General features: G+C 35.3%; 1 protein-coding gene across 7 annotated transcripts in view; it reads left to right on the top strand.

The window, feature by feature from the left end:
- Positions 896 to 22,497, top strand: part of DYNC1I2 (dynein cytoplasmic 1 intermediate chain 2) — a 54,796-nt gene continuing 33,194 nt past the window's right edge. For 2 of the 7 annotated variants that reach the window (XM_013968891.2, XM_005675966.3), the window contains exons 1-5: positions 1,121 to 1,312; positions 2,511 to 2,627; positions 4,774 to 4,891; positions 15,788 to 15,878; positions 21,498 to 21,557. In XM_013968891.2, coding sequence (XP_013824345.1) covers positions 2,520 to 2,627; positions 4,774 to 4,891; positions 15,788 to 15,878; positions 21,498 to 21,557 — 377 coding nt within the window. In that variant the 5' untranslated portion in view covers positions 1,121 to 1,312; positions 2,511 to 2,519. Of the gene's footprint in view, positions 1,067 to 1,120; positions 1,313 to 2,510; positions 2,628 to 4,773; positions 4,892 to 15,733; positions 15,879 to 21,497; positions 21,558 to 22,497 lie in introns of those variants that run through there. The other 5 variants (XM_005675970.3, XM_005675968.3, XM_013968871.2 and 2 more) reach the window with 4 other exon arrangements.

Below are 22,497 nucleotides of genomic sequence, written 5' to 3' on the forward strand. Positions count from 1 at the left end.
TTGAATCTGTGAATTGGTGATTTTCACTAGTTATGGAAAACTGTATTTTCATCTGAAATTGCCTCTACTCTACTCTCTCTCTCCTTCTCACCTAAAATTTCATGAGATGTTTGTTAGACCTACTCCTCCTATCCTCCACGTTTCTAAATCTTTCTTATCTTTTTTTTTCTCTCCATATTGCATCCTAGATAGTTCCTTCAGGTACTACCTTCTAGTACACAAATTTTCTCTTCTTGACTTGTTCCTAATATTTCTAGGTCCCTGGCTGTAAAAGAGTACATCATATTCTTATTGATTCATTGATTGCAACAGTAATCATTTTATTTACAGACTCAAATAGACATTCCATGTGTACATGAAGAAATTAAAGAGGAAATATAGCAATCAGAGGTTTTATTGTTAATTTTCATAACTGCAATAATCCAGCTAATGAAGTTTACAACCATGAATGCTTGTGAAAACTGAGTAAAGATTTACAAATCTTTTTATAATTAAAGACAATTTCTCACATTTTTTGACAGTAAGGTTACACTACATTTTCAAAATTTAGATTTTGTATTATAGATTTTGCTTAAACCTCTATAAGGTGTTTTCTTTCTAATACTGGTATGTTTTAGAAATGTTCACCAAATGTGCAGTGTAATACATAGGTTCACCAGTTTTTAAAATTAGGCCAATGTGGAATCAAATATCTTAAGATATAACACATACAACATTGTGACACTGACCAACCAAGGAGACTACATTAAAGAGAACAGCTGGAAGCTTGTCTCTGGAATCTTGAAGGAAGGCCTCAAAGCGAACGCGAAAAACTAGGAAACACTACACATCCCAGCATGCTTTGCGACTACCGTTGACTACAACCCCCAGAGTGCATTGCTCGCCGAATGCCGAGTTCCCTCACAGCTGGGGCTTGTAGTTCTCTTTGGAGCCAATCCGGCGAGGGTGGCGTTTTCTTAGCCGGCCCCAGGCTATTAGGCTAAGTCTTCCAGTTTCGGCAAAGGGGAAACGCTTCGGGTCTTTGGGTGGAGTCTTTGTCTCATCTCTTGGCTACTGCTTTACCCAGGTAAGTGGTAGAGAGGCTGCTCCTCCCCGCAGCTGGGGCCTTGCCTTGCTTTCTGGGAGCGCCTTGGCTGGGGCGAAGCCGTTTGTCTCTAAGCTCTCGCCGTAGCAGCCGCCGCCCATCCCTCTTTGTGTGCTGGGGGAAGCCGCGGAGCTAGTGGCGGCGGCTGTTGCTGTTGCGGGCGAAGGAGAGGGACGTTACCGGGAAGTTGCTGGCAGGCGGACTCTTCCCCATCCCGCCACCGAACAGGTGGGTGGACTGCCCTTCCGTCTCCTTCTGTCTGCTGTGTCTCGCGTCGCGCCCCTAAGGGCGGCTTGGCCTGCGGACAGTGCCGCCCAGCCCAGCCCGGCCCGGCCCTGGGAAGGAGAGGCGGGGTGAGTCAGGAAGGCCGGGGCCTCGGCGAACCCACTCCCTTCTCTCTGGACCCTTCGGAGGGGCCCCGAGAAGCCTTGAGGCTCGTTCGAGGCCACCTCCCCAAGACGCCGCGCCCTCTTGGTCCATACCCAGGGGAGAAGTGACTCCTTCACGCCTTGCTCACCCGGTGTGTGTTAGAAAGTACCCAGACGCGGAGATTGTAGCACAAAATTCCTGAGACTTTCTTTCTTGGAGTTTTAAGAAAGTGAATGAATGTGTCAGGCCTGGAGGCTCCGGCCTCTCGCAGGTTGAGCGGTTCTGTCAGGTGTATGCAATTATTCAATCAGACTTTGTTGCTGGGCTTTGACTCAAAGTGTGTTGAGTCGTTCAGTCATGTCCGACTCTTTGCGACCCCAGCATACTTAAAGTGTGTGTGTGTGTGTGTGTTGTATAGCCCGCCAGGCTTCTCTGCCCTTGGCATTCTCCAGGCAAAAAACTGGAGTGGGTTGCCATTTCCTTTTCCAAAGGGATAGAATCCTGGTCTCCTGTATTGCAGGCAGATTTGTTACCGCCTGAGCCACCAGGGAAGCTCTACCTTTAAGTACAGTTGATAGTTATTGATGGTATATTTGTGTTTTGCTTCTCCATAGTATTACTATTGCATGGTAGTTTTAGAATTTATAGGAATTTTCTGTCTGACTGCCGGTTTTTTCAGATTTCTAGGCGTGAATGCAAAACTGGTAGCAGATTGCTGTGTCTTAGAGCTTGGCTTTTAATGGCAATCCGTGTCCTCTGTTTTAAGAGCCAGAGACATTGTGTTAAATTTGAGCATGTGAACATTAAAGAGTTCACTGAGTGCTAATTACTGTGCTCAACTGTGAATATTTCCTGTATACATCTGTTTATAATGATTTTCAGGTCTTAGTAGTATATGTACTTCTTTTATTTTAAAAGTAGAGTGTACATGTTCTCGTTTGATGAGCTTGAACTACATGGCCTTCCAAGACAGTTCTCTTCTTGAAAGACAGAGTTTTGAAAGAGAGCTCCTTTTACCAATTTACTGATGATTGTAAATGATTGTATGCTTCTTAAGGTTGCAAACATGTCTGACAAAAGTGAATTAAAGGCCGAGTTGGAACGTAAGAAGCAGCGGTTGGCTCAAATCAGAGAGGAAAAGAAGAGAAAAGAAGAAGAAAGAAAGAAAAAGGAAGTATGTTTTTTTTTTTTAAGATAATATAAAATAATTGGATTTTAAGTGCTTATACCTTTAATAACAGAATAGTTAAAATTCCAGCAGTTGTGACTGCACATATAGCACTCTAGGTGAAAAGCTCAATGTACATATTTAGTCTTCCAGGAATATGTTTACTGTATAAAGTAAGGAGCATCTGCCTTGTAATTACTGATAAAACATGATATACATTATAACTTAGTTTGGACTTTCAGCTTATCTGAATATTTTACCAGTCAGAACTGCTAGTTGTCAGAATAAATAATGGCAAAGAGAAATATAGACTAGATTATTAATTGATTAAGGGATTACTTAATTGATTGTCTCTCCTTTGTCATGAGTTGGTCATTGAAATATTTTTACCAGGTAGTGGGTTTGATACTATCATGAGGGTGGGCTAGATACTTAGATCTGACTTTTGGCATCACCATTTTATTATGTATGGCAAACATACATTGACCCTGAGCTAGAGATAATTTTGCTTGTTCCTGTCTTGAAATGTACATTTGTCCCTATGAAACCTGTGTAGACATATTTGTATATTTTTATCTTCAATGTTTTAAATGGCCAGTGTTTAGATAGTTTGTTTCTAATGTGACATTAGTATAAAATCAGGGGCCCCCAACCTCCAGGATCTAATGCCTGGTGATCTCAGGTGGAACTGATGTAATAATAATAGAAATAAAGTGCACAATGAATGTAATGCGTTTGAATCATCCTGAAACCATTGTCCACCCCATGGAAAAAATGTCTTCCACAAAACTTGTCCCTGGTGCCAGAAAGGTTGGGGACGACTGGCCTTAATATAGCCAAGACTTCTTGGAATCTCTTAAGGAAAAAGAAAAACCAAAGGTACAATTTATGTGCAGCATTGCTGTAATTCTGTAAAGGCCTACAATTGAAGAATTTTCTAGTTTATTCTGAACCTTTTTGTGATCCATTACTGTAAGAGTGTTGGACCTTTAGGTTAGCTATTTGATTAAAAACTAAGTGATAGAAGCATGAGTAAGACTGGCAGAACTATTCCAAACTAGTACCTGTAGTCAAAACCCTTCAGAACTGAGGGCAAATTTGGTATTTGTTTTCTAAGCATGGCCATAAGTGGCTGTACAGAATATCTATTACATGATTTAAATCTAATTTAAAGTTTATCAGACATTACAAGAGACATTAAATCAGTGCTATTAAACAGTAAGTCTAATTGTTATATATCGATACAGTGTTTACTTGATAATATAGTCTCTTTGGCTATTTTAATGAAATTTTCTGATGATTCTTTTAAGTTAAAATGGTATGGTAGAATATTATGACTAAAGTTCACTGCCGATAATTGTATGAGTAATGGTTGTCTTAGCTGAAATAGACTTTTGAGGTGTATACATAAGACTTTTCCCTTTAAGGCTTAAATTTCCCTTGAGATGTTGAGAGTATTGATCTGAGAATATTGAGGGTTATAACTGGAAGATTTTGCTAAAGCTATAAATGGCTAAAATAAAAGTTGGTAAAAATTTCAGTAATGAAAAATGTTTTGTGCTATGCAAGAGTAAATTTTAATTTTACCAAACCATGAAAATAAGACCAATAGTTGATAAAAAATAAAAACAAAACCTTTCTTCAGATGAATTTTTGACAAACATCCTCTACATAAAGTTGCATAAATACAATGAAGACTACATATAGAAGTTTGAGGCACTTGTACTTTTTCAACAAATCAAATTGTTCATTTACTTAAAATTTGTTATGTCTTAAATGATAATCTGTATTTTTTTTTTCATATCATTGTGATATTTATGTATTTGTGAGATTTCCACAATTCTTGACCATGGATAGCAATTTCATATTATAAATTAAATAGAAATTGTACTTTTTGAACATACCTGTTCAGAGTATTTTTGTGAGAACTTCTTGATTACATATAAAAATGAATCAATTTAATACATATTATTTAGAGATTTTTACTAAAACTCTCAGAATGATTTTCATTTAGTGACTATAATGTGTATTCAAAACTAAGCCCACCTCCAAATGTATACAGTGTTAGCATGTTATTTAAAACATACGTATTTTTGCAAATAGAAATGTTTCATACCATATGTAAATTTAAGTTTTAACTTAAAAAATTTAGACTGATCAGAAGAAGGAAGCAGTTGCTCCTGTGCAAGAAGAATCAGATCTTGAAAAAAAAAGAAGAGAAGCTGAAGCATTGCTTCAAAGCATGGGTCTAACTGCAGAATCCCCCATTGGTAAGGATAAGATTATACCTGTTAATAAAAGAGAGGCATAGATCTTACTCAGCTCAGATATACATGAGATGAATGAATTGATTTAATGTATTTTGTATATCTTTCTTATTTGTGCCTCGTAAAAAGCACTAATCTTATAATTTGTGTGGAATTAACTTTTTTCAGATGTGTTAATACATAGTTATTTTGTTTGTTCAGAAGAGCTGCAAGACTATTTTAACATAAACCAATTGACTTTTCTTGTTAAATCAGTAACTTATTTCAACAGACATTTGAACTAGTTTTCTGTGGCATACTGTTAAGCTCAAAGATGAATGTGATTCCTGATCTTCTTAACTCTATACAATCCTTTCTATAAGTTAAAGAGAGGTATAGTGAATCAAAGTTCTAAAAGTGTACTGATGTTCAAAGGTATAGGAGTGGAAGGAGAAGCTTATAACCTTCTGCTGTCAGTGCCAATAAGGGAAATAATATTGGTAGCTGATTTTGGCAGCAGTTTGACTTAATCTTGTTATTTTTCTGGACTCTTCATTTTTATAACAGTACTAGACCAAAAAGCTGAAATAGTAAAAGTACTGAGGACAGTCTTGTTACATACAGACATTAAATGCTTACTTAAAATAATTCTGAACTGGGTGCTGTTACATAGTATTTTAGTTTGATGTGGCTTTTGTCATTTAGAGACCTAAAATTTCAGGGTTAGTTTGTGGGCTAATTCCATCTAGTCCAGAGGACAAATAACAAGGGAGTACCTGCTGTTTGCCTAGTTGTGAATGGTAACATAACAGTCTGTAATTATTATACCTGTCTTATTAGAATTACTATTTCTAAAAAATTTTAAGGTGAAAAAAGCTGGTTACTTTCATGGTTTGGCTTCATTGTTATTTCTTTCAGCTTACTGTGCTGTGCTTAGTCACTCAGTGGTATCCAACTCTTTGCGACTTCATAGACTGTAACCCATCAGGCTCCTCTATCCATGGGGATTTTCCAGGCAAGAATCCTGGAGTGGGTTGCTGTGCCTTCCTCCAGGGAAGTCTTCCCAACCCAGGGATCAAACCCAGGGCTCAAAAGCGCTCTCACATTGCAGGCGGATTCTTTACCCTCTGAGCCACCAGGGAAGCCCAAGAATACTGGAGTGGATAGCCTATCCCTTTTCCAAGGGATCTTCCTGACCTAGGAATCAAACTGGGATCTCCTGTATTGCAGGCAGTTTCTTTACCAGCTGAGCTACCAGGGAAGCCCTTTCAGCTTATTTGTCTTTTTCTTATTGATAAAATTTGAAGGTTGATAATGTTTATGTCTTTTGTTTAATAAACTTATGTTGCATATTGCAATTTTTAAAGTAAATGAATCAAAACACTTTTATCTTGTTAAAAAAATAATACCCTAGAACCTAAACCAAGTTGCTTGTTTGCTGTATAGGCTTTAAGTGATCATTTTTTCTGAGCCTTTGGCTTTGGTTTTCCCCCGTAGGATTTTTTTTTCTTTTCTATTCTCTTTAAGACTTTAGTTTCACTAAATTCACTTGCTCATATTTCTCAATTTATGGCCCGCCTCCATCATCTATTCTTGAATGTTCTTCAGTTGTGTGTGTGTTTCTCCTTCGTTACCCATCTCCAATTCCATTCTCCTTCACAGTCTTGCATTAAGTACTGATTCTTGGATTTTTTAACATATATCCTTTTGATCAGTCTGGCATGTGTAATTTTTCAAGTTTTTATATATCTGTGTGTGGATATGATTTATGTGCATAAGTGGTATTGTGCTCTGTGTTTCACTTTGTTTTTTCCTTTTTTTCAAAGCAGGTTTGTATTTGAGATTTACCCATGTTCTTACATATACATCTAGTTATTTATTTCTGACTGATACATAATATTCTATCATATACTATATTTTCCTTATCTGTTCCCTAGTGATTTCTTCTATCTCTTTGCTTTGCTTTCACAAGCAACACTGCAAAGAATATATTCTTTTCCCTTGAAAGGACTGTGGAAGAGTTTTTCTGGAATATATGCTGAAGAATTGGCTTGGTATGTTATTGTAGACTTACATTTTTTAGGTTCTACTACCACTCTGAAGAATAACTAAGTTTATCCTTCTGCTACCAGTGTGTGAGAAAGTAACTGTTTCACTGTATCCACGTCACTTGATATTATCCAACTTTCTAATTTTTGTCTACTTGATGGGTATAAAATAGTATGTCAAAATGTTTTAATATACATTTAGCTGTTTACAGTGAGAGTGACCATTTTTTCATTTATCTACTTTTCACATTTTCTCTTCTATGAATTGCATATTCATGTTCTTTGTCCATTTACCATTAGGGTTCTTTATTTTGCTATAGGAGTTCCTTGTGTACTTAAGAGAGGACTTCTTTGTTTTAGTCTCTTAAAAAAATACCTTCTCCTAGTTTATTATCTACAGTATTAAAAAAAATTTTTTTTATTGAAATATAGTTGACTTAAAATGTTGTGTTAGTATCAGATGTACAGCAAAGTGAATCAGTTATGCCTATACATATGGCACTCTTTTTTAGATTCTTTTCACATATAGTTCGAGTACTGAGAAGAGTTCCCTGTGCTATACAGTACTGTTATGTATATGTCAGTCCAAATCTCCCAATTTATCCCTTCTTTCTTCCCCCTGGTAACCATACGTTTGTTTCCTACATCTGTGACTCTATTTCTGTTTTGTAAATAAGTTCATTTGTGCCATTTTTTTTTTAGATTCCATATATAAGTGACATCATATGATATGTTTTCCTGTCTGCCTTCATTCAGTATGACAGCTTTAGGTCCATGCGTTCTGCTGCAGATGTCATTGTCTTGCTTTTTTGTGGCTGAGTAATATCCCACTGTGTATATGTACCACATCTTCTTTACCCAGTCCTCTGTCAGTGGACATTTAGATTGCTTCCATCATAGTATCTTTTATTGAAACAGAATCCTCCATTTAAAAGAGTTATTCATTTGAACCCATTGGGTCTTGGTTGCGGCACCTGGGATCTTCTTTGCATCATGAGGGATCTTTGCTTGCAGCGTGTGGACTCTCTGTTTTGGTGCTTGGGCTCGGTAGTTGGGGCACACAGTCTCTCTAGTTGTGGCACACGGGCTCCAGAGCGCATAGGCTCAGTAGTTGCAGCACGGGGCTAGTTGTTCTGGAACATGTGGGATCTTAGATCCCTGACCAAGGATCGAACATTTTGATATGTTTAAATCTTTTAGAAGCAGTCAGATCTATTATGGACAACCCCTCCACCCCTTTTTTGATCTTCTTTTAAAAGATACCCTTTCCTATTTTGAGAATACAAATATATTCTACATTTTCTTTATTATTTTAGCCTTCACCTTTAGATACTTATGTCACATTTTTTTAATACAGTAGAAGGTAGGGATCCGACCTAATTTTTCTCCATTTAGTTATGTTATTTAGGGTTTTTCTATGTATGCTTATAAATGAAATTTGCCTGTAATTTTCTTTTGCTGTTCATGTTCCGTGGCCACCATGGTTATGGTTTTAAAATAAATTGGATAGCTTTCTCTTTTGCTGTTTTGTGGAGCAGTTGTAAAAGATAGATATCGTCTGTTCCTTAAACACTTGGTAGAACTTAACTGTAAAACTATCTGAGATTATGCTTTTTGTCCCCAGAGGATAGTGGAGAGCAGGAGTTATTCACCATTTCAGTTTTTCTAATGGTTATAGTCTATTCAAGTTTTTCGTTCTTATATCAGTTTGATTTTAAAAAATAATAATAATAAAGGTTTATTATCACTCATAGTTTCTGCCAGTCAGGAATTTGGTAGTGGCTTAGCTTGGTAGTTCTGGCTCGGGGTCTCTTATGAGGTTGAAGTCAAGATCAGTCAGAGCTGCAGTCATCTGAAGGCTTGATTGGGGCCTGAGCATTTGCTTTACCAGCCGTATGATTTGCTCACTCACATGGCCAGCAGGTTGGCTTTGGTTGTTAGTGGGTGGCTTGAGTTCTCATCTATGTGGGCCATTCCATAAAACTACCTGCTTGAGTATCCTTCCAGCATGTCACCTAGCTGCAGTGTGTCAGCAGTCCAAAGAGAAAGAGAGCTGGAAAGAAGCTATCCTTTTTATGACTTAACCTTGGAAGTCAGAGAACATGGCTTCTGCCATTTCCTGTCTATTGGAAGAGAGTCACTAAGTCCAGCCCACATTCACAAAGAATTTTGACATTCTTTAAAAGCCCCAACTATGTATGACAAACTCATGGATCTCCTCATATTTTGAAATGATCATATGCTTTTTATTGCCTTTTAATATGTTAATATAATTCATATTGTTAGATTTTCAAATGTATAAGCATGCTTACATTTTGGAATAAATCCATCTTAGTTATAAGAAAATATTTTTCTTACGTAACACTAATATTTAGGAATTCATCTATAACTCAGAGTCAGGCCTGTAGTTTTTTTCCTTTTACTGTATTTCATCTGGTTTTATTACAGTGATTATAGTAATCTCATTAAGTGAGTTGTGTAGTTTTCCACCTTCTGTTCTCTCACAAGTACCTAAGATCTTTCCAGTATTTATTTGAAATTAGGCCTGGAAAATAAAGGATACAGGTGAAAGCATTGGCTGTCAAACTTTCTTGCTGGTAACAATAAAAATAGTTTCTGTATCATAACCTGGATGGATACTTGTTTTTCTTTTCACTACAAATGTATTAAATATTTTTAAATCATAGAAGTATGAAAACACCACTAGAATGTTCAAAAGGATTTATTAAAAACATCAGTCTGGTTTTAGCTAAAATGGACTTTTTCCCCTTGGAAAAAAAAATTCTACTGAAAAGAATTAGTTTTTTTAAAGAGATACAGCTAATAAGACTGCTCTTAGCTTCTCTTTGCTGATAGATTCTTATTTATTTGATCATTTGATTGTTTTTTTGTCAGAGGTCCTTGGGAGCAGTGATAGCATGTTAATTTTTTATCCCCGGTGTCCACTACAGACTGGATGCTTCAATGATTGTTCAATTATTATAAGGTCATATGTCTTTCCACCTAGTAAGACTAATAAGAGCCATCTGCTTTAAAAACAGTAACAACAAAATCTTGTTTAAATTTAAGCAAAATGCATAGTGGAAATTGAAATTTGAATATTTCACAAAAGAAATATGGCTTGATTATTTTTTTAATGAAATTTAAGTGGCCAGTCTTAAGAAAGTTAATTTTAGGCACAATTTTCAAGACATATTTTATCAAATGTGGAGTTAATAAACACTCATCTCCCGCACCCCCCCAAAAAGTGAATCTTTTTGAATGTGTGACTACTGTTTTAACCATCTTACAAAGAGATGAAAACAGATTTTGTCAGTTGTTCTGTAGCCTGAATCTGTATCAGTAGGGCATAGTATATTGATTTTATATACTGTGATAATCAGTTTTTTATTAGGAATAAATGAAGTTTGGTAGTCAAAATAAGTATAGCTTCATTTATCTCCCTCTCTTGTAACTTCCAATATTTTAAATCGGATTTTTCCAGTTTTATTGAGAAATAGTTGACAGATACATCACTCCACAAGTTTAAGGTGTACATCATGATGGTTTGATTTATGTGTATATGTAATATGCATGTGTGTGTGTGTGTATATATATAGCATGTATATATAGCATATATATACACACACACACACAGTGAAAGGATTACTACAGTAGGTATGGTTAAAATCTATCATCTCATATAGATAAAAGAAAAAGAAAAAAATTTCTCCTGATGATAAGTTTTAGGATTTACTTTCTTAAAGTTTCCTATGTATCATACAGCAGTGTTATGTATGTGTTAACTCTAGTCATCATGTACAACATTCCCTAGCACTTATTTATCTAATAACTAGTAATTCTGATTTTTAGATAGAATAATTTCTGTTATCAAGTCATTTTTTTCAGGTTTAGCTTAATTATAACAATTCCTTATGGTATTTTAATGCTATAAAATTTTATTAATTTCTTTTAGAAAATTTACCTGTACTCTGAAACATTAAAGAGAATAAAGGAAACATTTAGGGGAGATTAGAGGAGGGATTTAATGCTGTCAGAAGAAGGGATCATAGGAAAGGAAGAAATTGCTATTTCAGAAAATTAAAGTTTAAAGCATCATCTTTCAAGACAAAAAAGATAAAGTATGAAAACTTAACAGTTATTTAAATGTTAATATTCCAGTCTAGAAATACTTACAGCCACAAGAGGGCATTACTGTGTAACTTAGCCTTTGAGTGCCAAGTATCATAGATGAGCTATGTTTGGTTATCTCAGAAGCTCATTCCTCCCATTTGTGCTCTGCCAACACTCCCTACATTTACTTTCTTTGGCTGTCCACCTTTTCTGGGTTCTTCCTGGCAAGAGCTCCTTCTGGCTAGAGACTTCCTTTGAAAATAATTGGGCTGTGCACCATCCTTGTTCATGTCTGTGACTTCTGTATAGTTCTCAGTGGTTGACTCAAAGTTGATTCTGGTTTCTAAATCTAGGTGCATACCCAGGTCCTTTGTGGTTTTATTTATTTATTTTTTTTTCCTTTGTGGTTTTAAAATTTCTTGTTGTTTTCTTCATAGACCAGTTGGCAGCAGTATTAATTTTATGTCCTGGGAAGGAAGGCCAAGCTCTAGGCTAGTAGGAAAGGCCTTCTTAGTTCTTGGTTAGCTTTTCGTCGTAAAGAATCAGTGTCCCAGCCTTCCAGTATTACTTGCATGATCGGTGTGGTTAATGGGGGTAGATTTGTCTTTCAGTTTACTTCACATTTCTTCCTTGGTTTTTGAAGAAAGGGTTAGATCTCTCTGCTCTAAACTTCTAAGAAACTTAAATTCATTCATCTGATTCACTTGTATGTTAATACTAAATCTTTTATTTTGTGCCATTTTTAAAGCCTTATTTTAGACTATATACAGAACTGTACGGTGAAGGTAATCTGATTGAATCACTGTTCTAATCATGCAAATCATATTTCAGGTATTTGGCAAAGGCTAATTAATAAAGCGTATGTTATTTCTAAAGCTGATTGTACTCTTAAACCATTTTTTAAAATGAATTCTAGAATTAAGTCTTTGCTGAAATTTGAGTGGATATGAGCTATTTAGTTGTTTTTTTTTTTTTTAAGCCTTCCTGAGTGCACATGTTTATTCATTTTTGGGTGTTTATTGGAGGCTGGGAGTATAGTGACATTGCCTTATTGCGCAGTTAATATATTCTTTGACATTTCTAGACTAATTGGGTTAAAATAGGGTAGTCACCAAATAATGCTTCCTTTCCCTTTTTTCCTGTTTACATTCTTCCTTTTTCAATGATAGTCATCTTCTTTTTCTAGATTTGTCCCTTCTGTGGTATAGATTGATGCAAGATGAGTTTGGTGGGCCAGATAAAACTTCGAGTCCTTAATGAGTGTCTTTATCAGTTGATGTGAAAACTGTCTTTTGGTTGAAGGAATAGTTCTGGGAAAGAGATTTTTGTCTGGTTACAAACTTGAAATTGTGATTTATTTTGCTTCTGGCTGAAGATCTGTGATAATTTGATTGCATCACCCCTGTGATTTATTTTTTATTTCTGAAACTTTTATTTGAGAATTGCCTAGTTTAATGTGTTTACTTATGTATGTATAATTACTGTTTAACCTGTTTTCATAAAACATTTGAGGTAGCATTTTTTAAACACAGTCTTAACTAGTTAAGATACTGGCGAGGAACTTATTGATTAGAGTTAAAGTCACCAGAAAGGCGAAAAAACATTAACTGGAAAAGAATTTTATAATGTATCACAATTCAGTTCAGTTCAGTGGCTCAGTCGTGTCCTACTCTTTGCGACCCCATGAATTGCAGCACGCCAGGCCTCCCTGTCCATCACCATCTCCCAGAGTTCACTCAAACTCACGTCCATTGAGTCGGTGATACCATCCAGCCATTTCATCTGTCGTCCCCTTCTCCTCCTGCCCCCAATCCCTCCCAGCATCAGAGTCTTTTCCAGTGAGTCAGCTCTTCGCATGAGGTGGCCAAAGTACTGGAGTTTCAGCTTTAGCATCATTCCTTCCAAAGAACAGCCAGGACTGATCTCCTTTAGAATGGACTGGTTGGATCTCCTTGCAGTCCAAGGGACTCTCAAGAGTCTTCTCCAGTACCACAGTTCAAAAGCATCAATTCTTCGGCGCTCAGCTTTCTTCACAGTCCAACTCTTGCATCCATACATGACCACTGGAAAAACCATAGCCTTGACTAGACAGACCTTTGTTGGCAAGGTAGTGTCTCTGCTTTTCAATATGGTATCTAGGTTGGTCATAACTTTTCTTCCAAGGAGTAAGCGTCTTTTAATTTCATATCACTATTTTTCCTCAAATCTTTCTTTTATATATACTTAGAAAAATTATTTTCCTAAGCCTAAAGTTGAGTATGTAATTTAAAAAGCTAAAAATTTCTTCTTTGGAAATCTTTAATATGGAAACATTGTAGTACCTCACTATAACTCAATACACATATTTGTGCTTATGCTTACAGCACAGTAGACAAACCACTCTTGCTGCTGCTGCTGCTGTTAAGTCGCTTCAGTCATGTCCAACTCTGTGCGACCCCATAGACGGCAGCCCATCAGGCTCCCCTGTCCCTGGGATTCTCCAGGCAAGAACACTGGAGTGGGTTGCCATTTCCTTCTCCAATGCATGAAAGTAAAGAGTGAAAGTGAAGTCGCTCAGTCGTGTCCAACTCTTAGCGACCCCATGGATTACAGCCTACCAGGCTCCTCCATCCGTGGGATTTTCCAGGCAAGAGTACTGGAGTAGGGTGCCATTGAGATGTTACTTTTATTACTATATCAGTTGGGACTTAAGGGGAAGCCTCACAGTGAGAGTTGGACAAAAAGATGAGGAAAAACTTAACCTAAGAGAAGTTCAGTTCAGTCTCTCAGTCGTGTCTGACTCTTCGCGACCCCATGGACTGCAGCATGCCAGGCTTTCCTGTCCATCACAAACTCCCTAAGTTTGCTCAAACTCATGTCCATTGAGTTGATGCCATCCAACCGTCTCATCCTCTGTTAACCCTTCTCTTCCTGCCTTCAATCTTGCCCAGCATCAGGGTCTTTTCCAGTGAGTCAGTTCTTTATATCAGGTGGCCAAAGTATTGGAGCTTCAGCTTCAGCATCAGTCCTTCCAATGAATATTCAGGATTGATTTTCTTTAGGATTGACTGGTTTGATCCCCTTGCAGTCCAAGGGACTCTCAAGAGAATTCTCCAACACCACAGTTCAAAAGCATCAATTCTTCGATGCTCAGCTTTCTTTATGGTCCAGCTCTCACATCCATACATGACTACTGGAAAAACCATAGGTTTGACTAGATGGACCTTTGTTGGCAAAGTAAGAGAAGTTAGGGGACATTGAAGTTCTTGTACTTCAGATACAAGTCATGTTTGGCTACTTTGAGTTATACATGCAGCCCCTAGCACAGTACTGTCCACATGTGAATTATATAAAGGCAGTCTGGTTTTAGCTTTGTTTCTGAGAGATTTTAATTGCAAAATTATAAACCTTTTATTATGTTTTTATGGTCTTTTGAAATTTGAGCAAGAATTAACCACAGTATCTCAGGAAATCAACATTCTAGCTATGGTTTTTTTCCTTCTAATCTTCCTATGGGTTTCCAGTAGAATTTAGCATTGAAAAATAAGGTTGATCTATTCTGTACCTATGTTTAAGATATAAATAATCGTACTATACTTGTGCATTTTGTTAGATTTGCAGACCCACTGTTTTTACAGAAGCATGTGTAAACATTTAAACATAATTTTAAGGATTCAGTGAATGTGACTATTCCAAAAACACAGACTTTTAATTAAGTGCCTATTTCTTTAGATTGGTTCCTATATAACTAGGAACTTAACCTTCTTTTCAGTAAACTATTAAAAGAAGGGCTTGCAGTTCAACATAAAATGTATTAGTCACTTGATATTGTACATTGGAAAATTATTTTAAAAAGATACTTGGGGTTGGGGGCATTTATGCTAAAATTCAACCAGAAGATGGCAGTGATGATCCTCTTATACTCCCTCAAATGGTAATCAAAAAGTTTACAAGTGTAATAGCATGAAATACTCATGTTCAACTTTTGGTATCTAATGTTAAAAGTAACAAGTTAGGGGAGAGCATTTGCTGTTTGTTTTATATACTATGAAAAATGTATATTTTTCTATAAGAAGGGATTAAGAATATTTTGGGTGTCTGTATCTTTGTCTGTACACTTCAGTTTTTTCTGAATACTGGGGTAAGGAAGTTACCATTCAGCCTTGCCTTGTTTAAGTTGCATGCATCACTTTATGTTATGCATCATGTCTAGAAGGCATGTTGTTTTATGGCCTGTTTGCATTTTTCACCCAAATTGCTGGAAACTAATGAACTTTTAAAGGAGTCATTCCTTTACTGGTAGTCATTTCTCTAAATTGGCTCTTCTTTATTTATATTTTTGGAGGGGAAAATTATATCATTTAAGACATTAATTTTTTTTTTTGAAAGAAAAGATTGACAAAAAATAAATGATCTGGTGATCTTAAAAGCAAAAAGTTAGAAAGGGGAGAAGGAATGCTTTCCTTTGAAAATTAGTACCCACATTTGGTGTTGGCCGAGATGAAAATGCATCCTTTCATAATCTTGCCTTTTTTTTTTTTAATATAAAGCCCAAATGCATTTTGCCAGAGAAATTGCATGAATTGTCAGCATGCGTTGTTAACTTTGTCTTTCTCCTCTTCTTTTACCGTTCATTTTCATTCATGTACTTTCGTTTTTTGGTTTGCCATTATTTTTTATTTTTTGTTAATTACTTCATATTAAATTACTTTTGAAACATCATAAGCTGAGCAACCTCTGCGTGTAGTAACAGCGGATACCTGTCTATTTCACTATTTAGTCCCTCCTCCTATGTCTCCATCCTCCAAATCTGTGAGCACACCAAGCGAAGCTGGGAGCCAGGACTCTGGAGATGGCGCCGTGGGATCTAGGTACAGTAATTTTCTTTCAATATTTTAATGACAGAATGCATTTACTACCCAGTTACTGTCAGTGGTATAGAGCGACTCTAAATAGTTATGTTGAGTTAGTTGTAACATTTTGAAATCTGAATGACACAGAAATTGTTGTAAATTGAGGGGAAATTTTTAAAAAACATTATTTTACTGTCACACTTGATTAATTTAGCTACTGACTAGTTAGCTGATTTATGCTGATTTTCTTATATTAAACATAGAAGTGTTAATTCATTGAATTATTTTTTCTATTTAAGCAGCATTGTATTGGTTATTATGTGAGCGTTTTGGGTATAAATAGTGTAAAATCTCTCTTATGCTTAATTTCTATTTGGTAATTAAAATAAACAATTCGGTTAAACAGCCTGATTCTATTCTATTAAGTTATTCTAATTAGGTAGAAAATAATAATGCATAAAATATCAAGAATAAGGAATAATTGCTAAGGAAATATTGAGTGTTTACTGGCTTCAATAAAAATTTTAAAAAGTATTTACTGGCTTGAGGGCATTATGCTAAGTGAAAGAAATCAAAGGGAAAGACAAATACTGTATGATCTCACTTATAAGTGAAATTTAAAAAATGAAACTAGCTCATAGATACAGAGAAGAGATTGGTTCATTTTTATTTTCATTTTAAAAATTTTGCCAGAGGTGGGGGAGGTAACGGGTAGGCAAAATGGGTGAAGGGGGTCAAAAGGTACAAGCTTCCAGTTATAAAATAAGTCTTGGAGGCATAAATGTACAGCATGGAGACTGTAGTTAACAGTTCATATATATATATTAAAAAACACCTTATGGTGGTTTAGTCGCTAAATGATGTCTGACTCTTGTGACCCCATGGGCTGTAGGCTGCCAGGCTCCTCTGTCTATAGGATTTTCCAGGCAAGAATACTGGAGTGGGTAGCCATTTCCTTCTCCAGTAGTTAACAATAATATGTTGTATATTTGAAAGTTGCTGAGAGATTGGGTCTTAAAGAGAAAGAGAAAATCATAAGAAAAAACTTTGTAACTATGTAAAATGGATGTTAACTAGACTTATTGTGATCATTTCACCATATATACAAATATTAAATCATTGTTATATACTTGAAACTGATATTATATGCCAGTTATACCTCAATTAAAAAAAGTCACTGCCAAGTTTTCCTGAACTTGCATCTTCGTTGTAAAACAGTATCTCACATTTGTTTTATCATCCTGCATACATGTTGGGACTTGATGTTCAAACATTCAGTAAGATTTCAACTTCTTTGTAAATACCATACTGAGAAAAGTATTTCTCTTTGTCACACTCCCAATAATACCGAATCTTTATTTAACAACATCTTACATTTTTATTTCTTATGGCAACTGAAATGAGACTAAACATAGCCAGTTAAAAATCTTTATTCAGAATTCTTATTTTGGGCTAGGAAGTTAAATGTCTACCTTAGGAAAACCTAAACACACCTTTTAATGAGAAGTAAGCTAAGAAGTTTTATCTTCTTTGTGCCCAGGCACCTCGATTGAAGTTGCAAACAAGTAATGAGTATCTAAAAGACAAGACAAAAAAAGAAGAAAAGGGGCTAACTAATCCATAAACTCAGTCCTTTAATCAGTTTCTGAATAATCAAGTTGTCATTAACAATTAGAAGACACAAAAGGCTCACTAGTCTGAATTTGAGATGTGCTTTCCAAACCTGTTCTGTTTATAGAACTGAAACTACAGATTTAAACAATACTCTTTTTGGACGTTAAGTGACATGATAAAAGAATATATTATAGATTAAAGGCTGAATTTATTTAGTCTAAATTCATTTTTAAAGGCTGAATTTGTTTCATGCTTTTGTACTTCTGTATTTTTATACAAATATGTTAGTATTCCTTTCCTAGTAAAACAAAGGGCATTTTCAGAAGGGTTTTATTTTCCCCTTATAATACATTACCAAAGTGAAAGTATTTCCCAAGGTAAAAAACACAAAAAATTTTATTAAATTTCCTTACTTGATGTTATATATTATTTTAATGCCTATACTGTATTGTGTTAATTCATTGTTCTTGATTTTGAACAGGAATAGAAAGGTTACTCTAATCCAGCATCAGCTAGTTTGCTTTCAAAAATACTATGTAGCATGTATGCAAATTAAAATATGACCACCTGAGTTTCATTGGAAAACCTAAAGACTATTAGACCCAATTGGAATATTGTAAATTGGTATAGGAAGTAAATAACTGTTAAGAAATATGTTTATTTTGTTAGAATGCATATTAATTGAATTGCCAATTTAATGTTAAGTGCTATAGGCTGTCAAAGAAAATAATGTTCCTGGTCCTTGCCTTCATGGAACTTGGATTTTAATGCTCACTAATTTACATAACTTAAATATAGTATTCACTGTATTGAAAAATGGAGAAGGCAGTGGCACCCCACTCCAGTACTCTTGCCTGGAAAATCCATGGACGGAGGAGCCTGGTGGGCTGCAGTCCATGGGGTCGTGAAGAGTCGGACACGACTGAGCAACTTCACTTTCACTTTTCACTTTCATGCACTGGAGAAGGAAATGGCGACCTACTCCAGTGTTCTTGCCTGGAGAATCCCAGGGACGGGGGAGCCTGGTGGGCTGCCGTCTGTGGGGTCGCACAGAGTCGGACACGACTGAAGCGACTAAGCAGCAGCAGCAGCAGCAGTCTTGAAAAATCCTAAGAATAATGTGCTAGATTGTGTTTAAAGTGTAGATTTGTAGATGTAAAACAAGAAAACGAATATTTGAGTATCTTTAGGGATACGTGTTTTTATTTTTATTTTTTAAATTATGAAAATATGATAACATTTACAGGAGACTTGGAAAATACAGAACACAGTTACATATAGTTCCACTATATTGCAGTTTTTAAAAATACGTATTTTTAGTTGGAGTTGCAATGTCAAACTCTCAAAAATTAGTAGAATGAACAGACAGAAAGTAGAAGGATATACTAGACCTGAAAAGCACTATGAACCAATTCAACATAATTAAAATTTATACAATTTTCACACAACAGCAGGATACAAATTCTATTCAAGTTCCTATAGACTGTAGACCTGGAGACACTGGAACATATCCAGGGACATAAAACAAGATGCAAAAATTTCATGGTCTAAAGGTATTGAAATCATACCTGTGCTCTCAAGTCTGTTATCACTGTGAAATTATGTTAGAAATCATGATCAAAAGATATAACAATCCACATATTTTCAAATGCAATGTGACAGTTACCAAGAGAGATCTTTGACTTAGCTATTGAAAGCCTCAGTAAAGTTAAAAGACTGAAAGATCACACAGCGTGGTTGCAGAGAAAAAAGCATTTGAGAAATTAACTCAAAATGAGAAATTAATATCAAAGATACTTTTTTAAAAGGATATTTGTTTTTTTTATTAGAGAATGAGTATAAGATTAATGGGAGAGAAAAATAAATTCTTTTTTAATGAGATGATATCTTTTTAGTCTTAATATATATGTCATCTCCTTTGAAAACCCAAACTAATTTTTAATTGTTAATTTTCAAGAGGACTAAATATTTCACTTTTTAATATATATGTACACACAGCGAGAAAACTATGAATTCCTTTAAATCATCTCCAGATTCCATAATAGAGAAATAATTAATATTGTTGATTAATTGATGATATTGGCAGTGAAGTAATCACATTTTAAAATATGTGACTTTTTAAAAGAATGCTAGAGTCTGAGAAAGAAAAAGAATGGATATAAATTGAGCTGGCATGATGATAAAAAATAAACAGCAAAATGCATGAAGATGTGTGAGATGTATAAACCTATACACTCAACTCCTTTAGCTGGCTAAGACAGTCGACGATTTCTGCATTTGGGGAGTAGGAAAAAAACATACTAGACGTTACCAAGTATGATATCAAAACATCTGAATCACAGTTTCTCAATGCCAAAAGTTTCTATTCGGCCTGGTGGTAATTTATCAATAAGTACGTAGGAGGCCATGAAAAATGATATTTCTGTAACTTTGCTGATTGGCAAGTTGCATATCATTAAGATTCCAGTTTACTTTCTCTGTCACTTCTGTTAACTGAGATTTAGATAACAGTTATTCAATGAATAATCCATGCTCCTTACTGCTTTTTTACATTCTTGATCAGTTTATCTCTTGGGCTTTTGATTATATGTGTCAGAATTATATTAAAATTTTAATTTATATGTCTGGAGATGCCTTTAATATAATCCCGTACTTTGTGCAATATGTTTTCAGTACTGGCTCTGTTCTGAGGTAGAGTTTTACTCTATTTTAGACCAAAATGACATCCTTAACAAGGAGCTCTATGTCATTGGTAACAGCTCTAACTCTTAGAGAATGTAAAGGGTATGTACAGAACATTCCTTGGAGAGCATCTCATAGAACCTCTTCTGGTTTAACAAAGCCTGAGTTTGTTGCTATTCATTGCTTAGTATAAAGTAAATCTTCACTGTGGCCTCTTCTTTCTTTGTATACACACATTACCATTTAAATCCCAAAATCTTTCTTTATATTTTTAAAATGAAGCATTTCTCTAGTTCATTTGATTGCTTTTACTGTTAAGTTTATAGGCAAGTAAAGATTTCATTTCTTTTATTTAAATATTATAGTAGTTTTAGTTGTACGTTATAATTTGTTGCATAAATGAGAAACAAATATATTTGACAAAGATGGTAGCACTGAATGTATTGTGCTTAACTTTTTAATAGGGATTCTAGCATCATATGGTACTATACATAATTACCCTACATATTGCTAATCTACAGCAGTACCAGTGTAGAAAGGACCTTTTATTCTAGTAATGACCAAATTTTCCTTAAATCTTTTGGAAAAGATCCCGTGGAAGTTGTTTACCCAATAGGCAAGGCTAAACACAACCAAATATTTATTTAGGATTGATATTCTCCAAAAGCTTAGTTAGTTTAGATAAATTCTTGGAACATCAAATATTTTTCCTGGCAAAAAAAAAAGTCTGCTTTTTCCTAGAGACAGAAATCTTTAGTTGCTTTCTAAAGCAGATGACATGTAAGCCCAAGGCAGTGCTTAACCCATAAATTACATAAGGGTCACATTTTGGAAACTTAAGCTATTTTGTATCCCAGTGGAATACTCTTTGGTTTTATTACCAAAAGGCTTATGTGTTGACTCATTTCCTTTACCAATATGACAATTTCCTGCACACATTTAATGCTTTGGGCAAGATTATGATATGTTAACTAAGGTGTTTTTACTAAAGTTTTTTTCATTAGGAAACTTCAAATTTCAACTATATGTATAGCCTAGCTTGTTATCATCCAAAAATAATGTGTTATTTGGGATGTTGGATGTTTTGTCTGTTCTTATTCCTTATTTTGCAAGATTAGTTTCTTATAATCTGAAAATACTGTCTTTTTTAACTATTCTAGGTTGTATGTTTGCATTGCATGAACTAAAGCGTTTTGAGTGATATCGTGTTTTTTTTTTGTACTAACCGGAACATGTGGTTTTTAATTGTGAACAGTACTTTAGCTATTCATAGAATGTATTTGCTTGACTAACTTATGGCCTTTTTTGCTAATGCTTCATGGTTGTCCTACAACCATTTAGGACGCTGCATTGGGATACAGATCCATCAGTTCTTCAGCTTCACTCAGATTCCGATTTGGGGTATTGAATAGATTTATTACCTTCCCTCTTTTATAGTTAATTTGATTCTTTGTGAAATTGTCCTAATTTTATTTTTCTTAAATTTCTAACATGCAGATAATACGAAGAGTGATATTTCACTGTGACACCTCATTTATCCTCTGTCATTAGTGAAAGAAATACGTATCTGATTTTATAGGTACCCTAAGTCTAAATTACTTTTAAATGTCTAAATTACTTTTATTATTGCTATATTTTTTTTTGTAAGTTTTTCTACAGCGTATTACAAACTTCCTAAACTTTTAAAAATACATACTCTACATGTAATCTTTTCTAGGTTACTCAACATGAAAATTTATTTTCCTATATTAAAATTTCCTGTTGATATTTAAGGTTTTGAGAGGAACAGAGCTGTCGGTTTCTACACTGTGGCTCCAGATTGCTGTTGATTTATTCATTTATTCATTTACTTATTTATTCTAGTCTCCAGTGCAAACTATAAATGTTTGCTTCTGCCACTGTGCCTGACTCCGATAGCTCTTTTCCCTTGATAGTTTGAAGCTTCTAAAACATATGTCCCTATACCTTTAGAAATTACGTCTAAGAGTAAATAAGCCTTACGTGCATGCTAAATTGCTTCAGTTGTGTCCAATTCTTTGCGACTCTGTACTGTAGCCTGCAAGGATCCCCTATCTATGGGATTCTGTAGGCAGTACTGGAATGGTTTGCCATGCCCTCCTCCAAGGGGATCTTCCCGACCCCAGGGATTGAACCCATATCTCTTATGTCTCAGGGCTCAAACTCACATCTCTTATGTATCTGGCATTGGCAGTGGATTCTTTACCACTAGTGCTACCTGGGAAGCCCTTAAATAAACCTTGAATTAGGCCATGTAAGAAAAGTATATGGGCTTCTTGTATGTTAGCTGGAAGTCCTCTGTGTGTTGGCTGCCCCTGAGGCT

The sequence above is a fragment of the Capra hircus genome, chromosome 2 (genome assembly GCF_001704415.2).
Source record: "Capra hircus breed San Clemente chromosome 2, ASM170441v1, whole genome shotgun sequence".
Lineage (NCBI taxonomy): Eukaryota > Metazoa > Chordata > Mammalia > Artiodactyla > Bovidae > Capra > Capra hircus.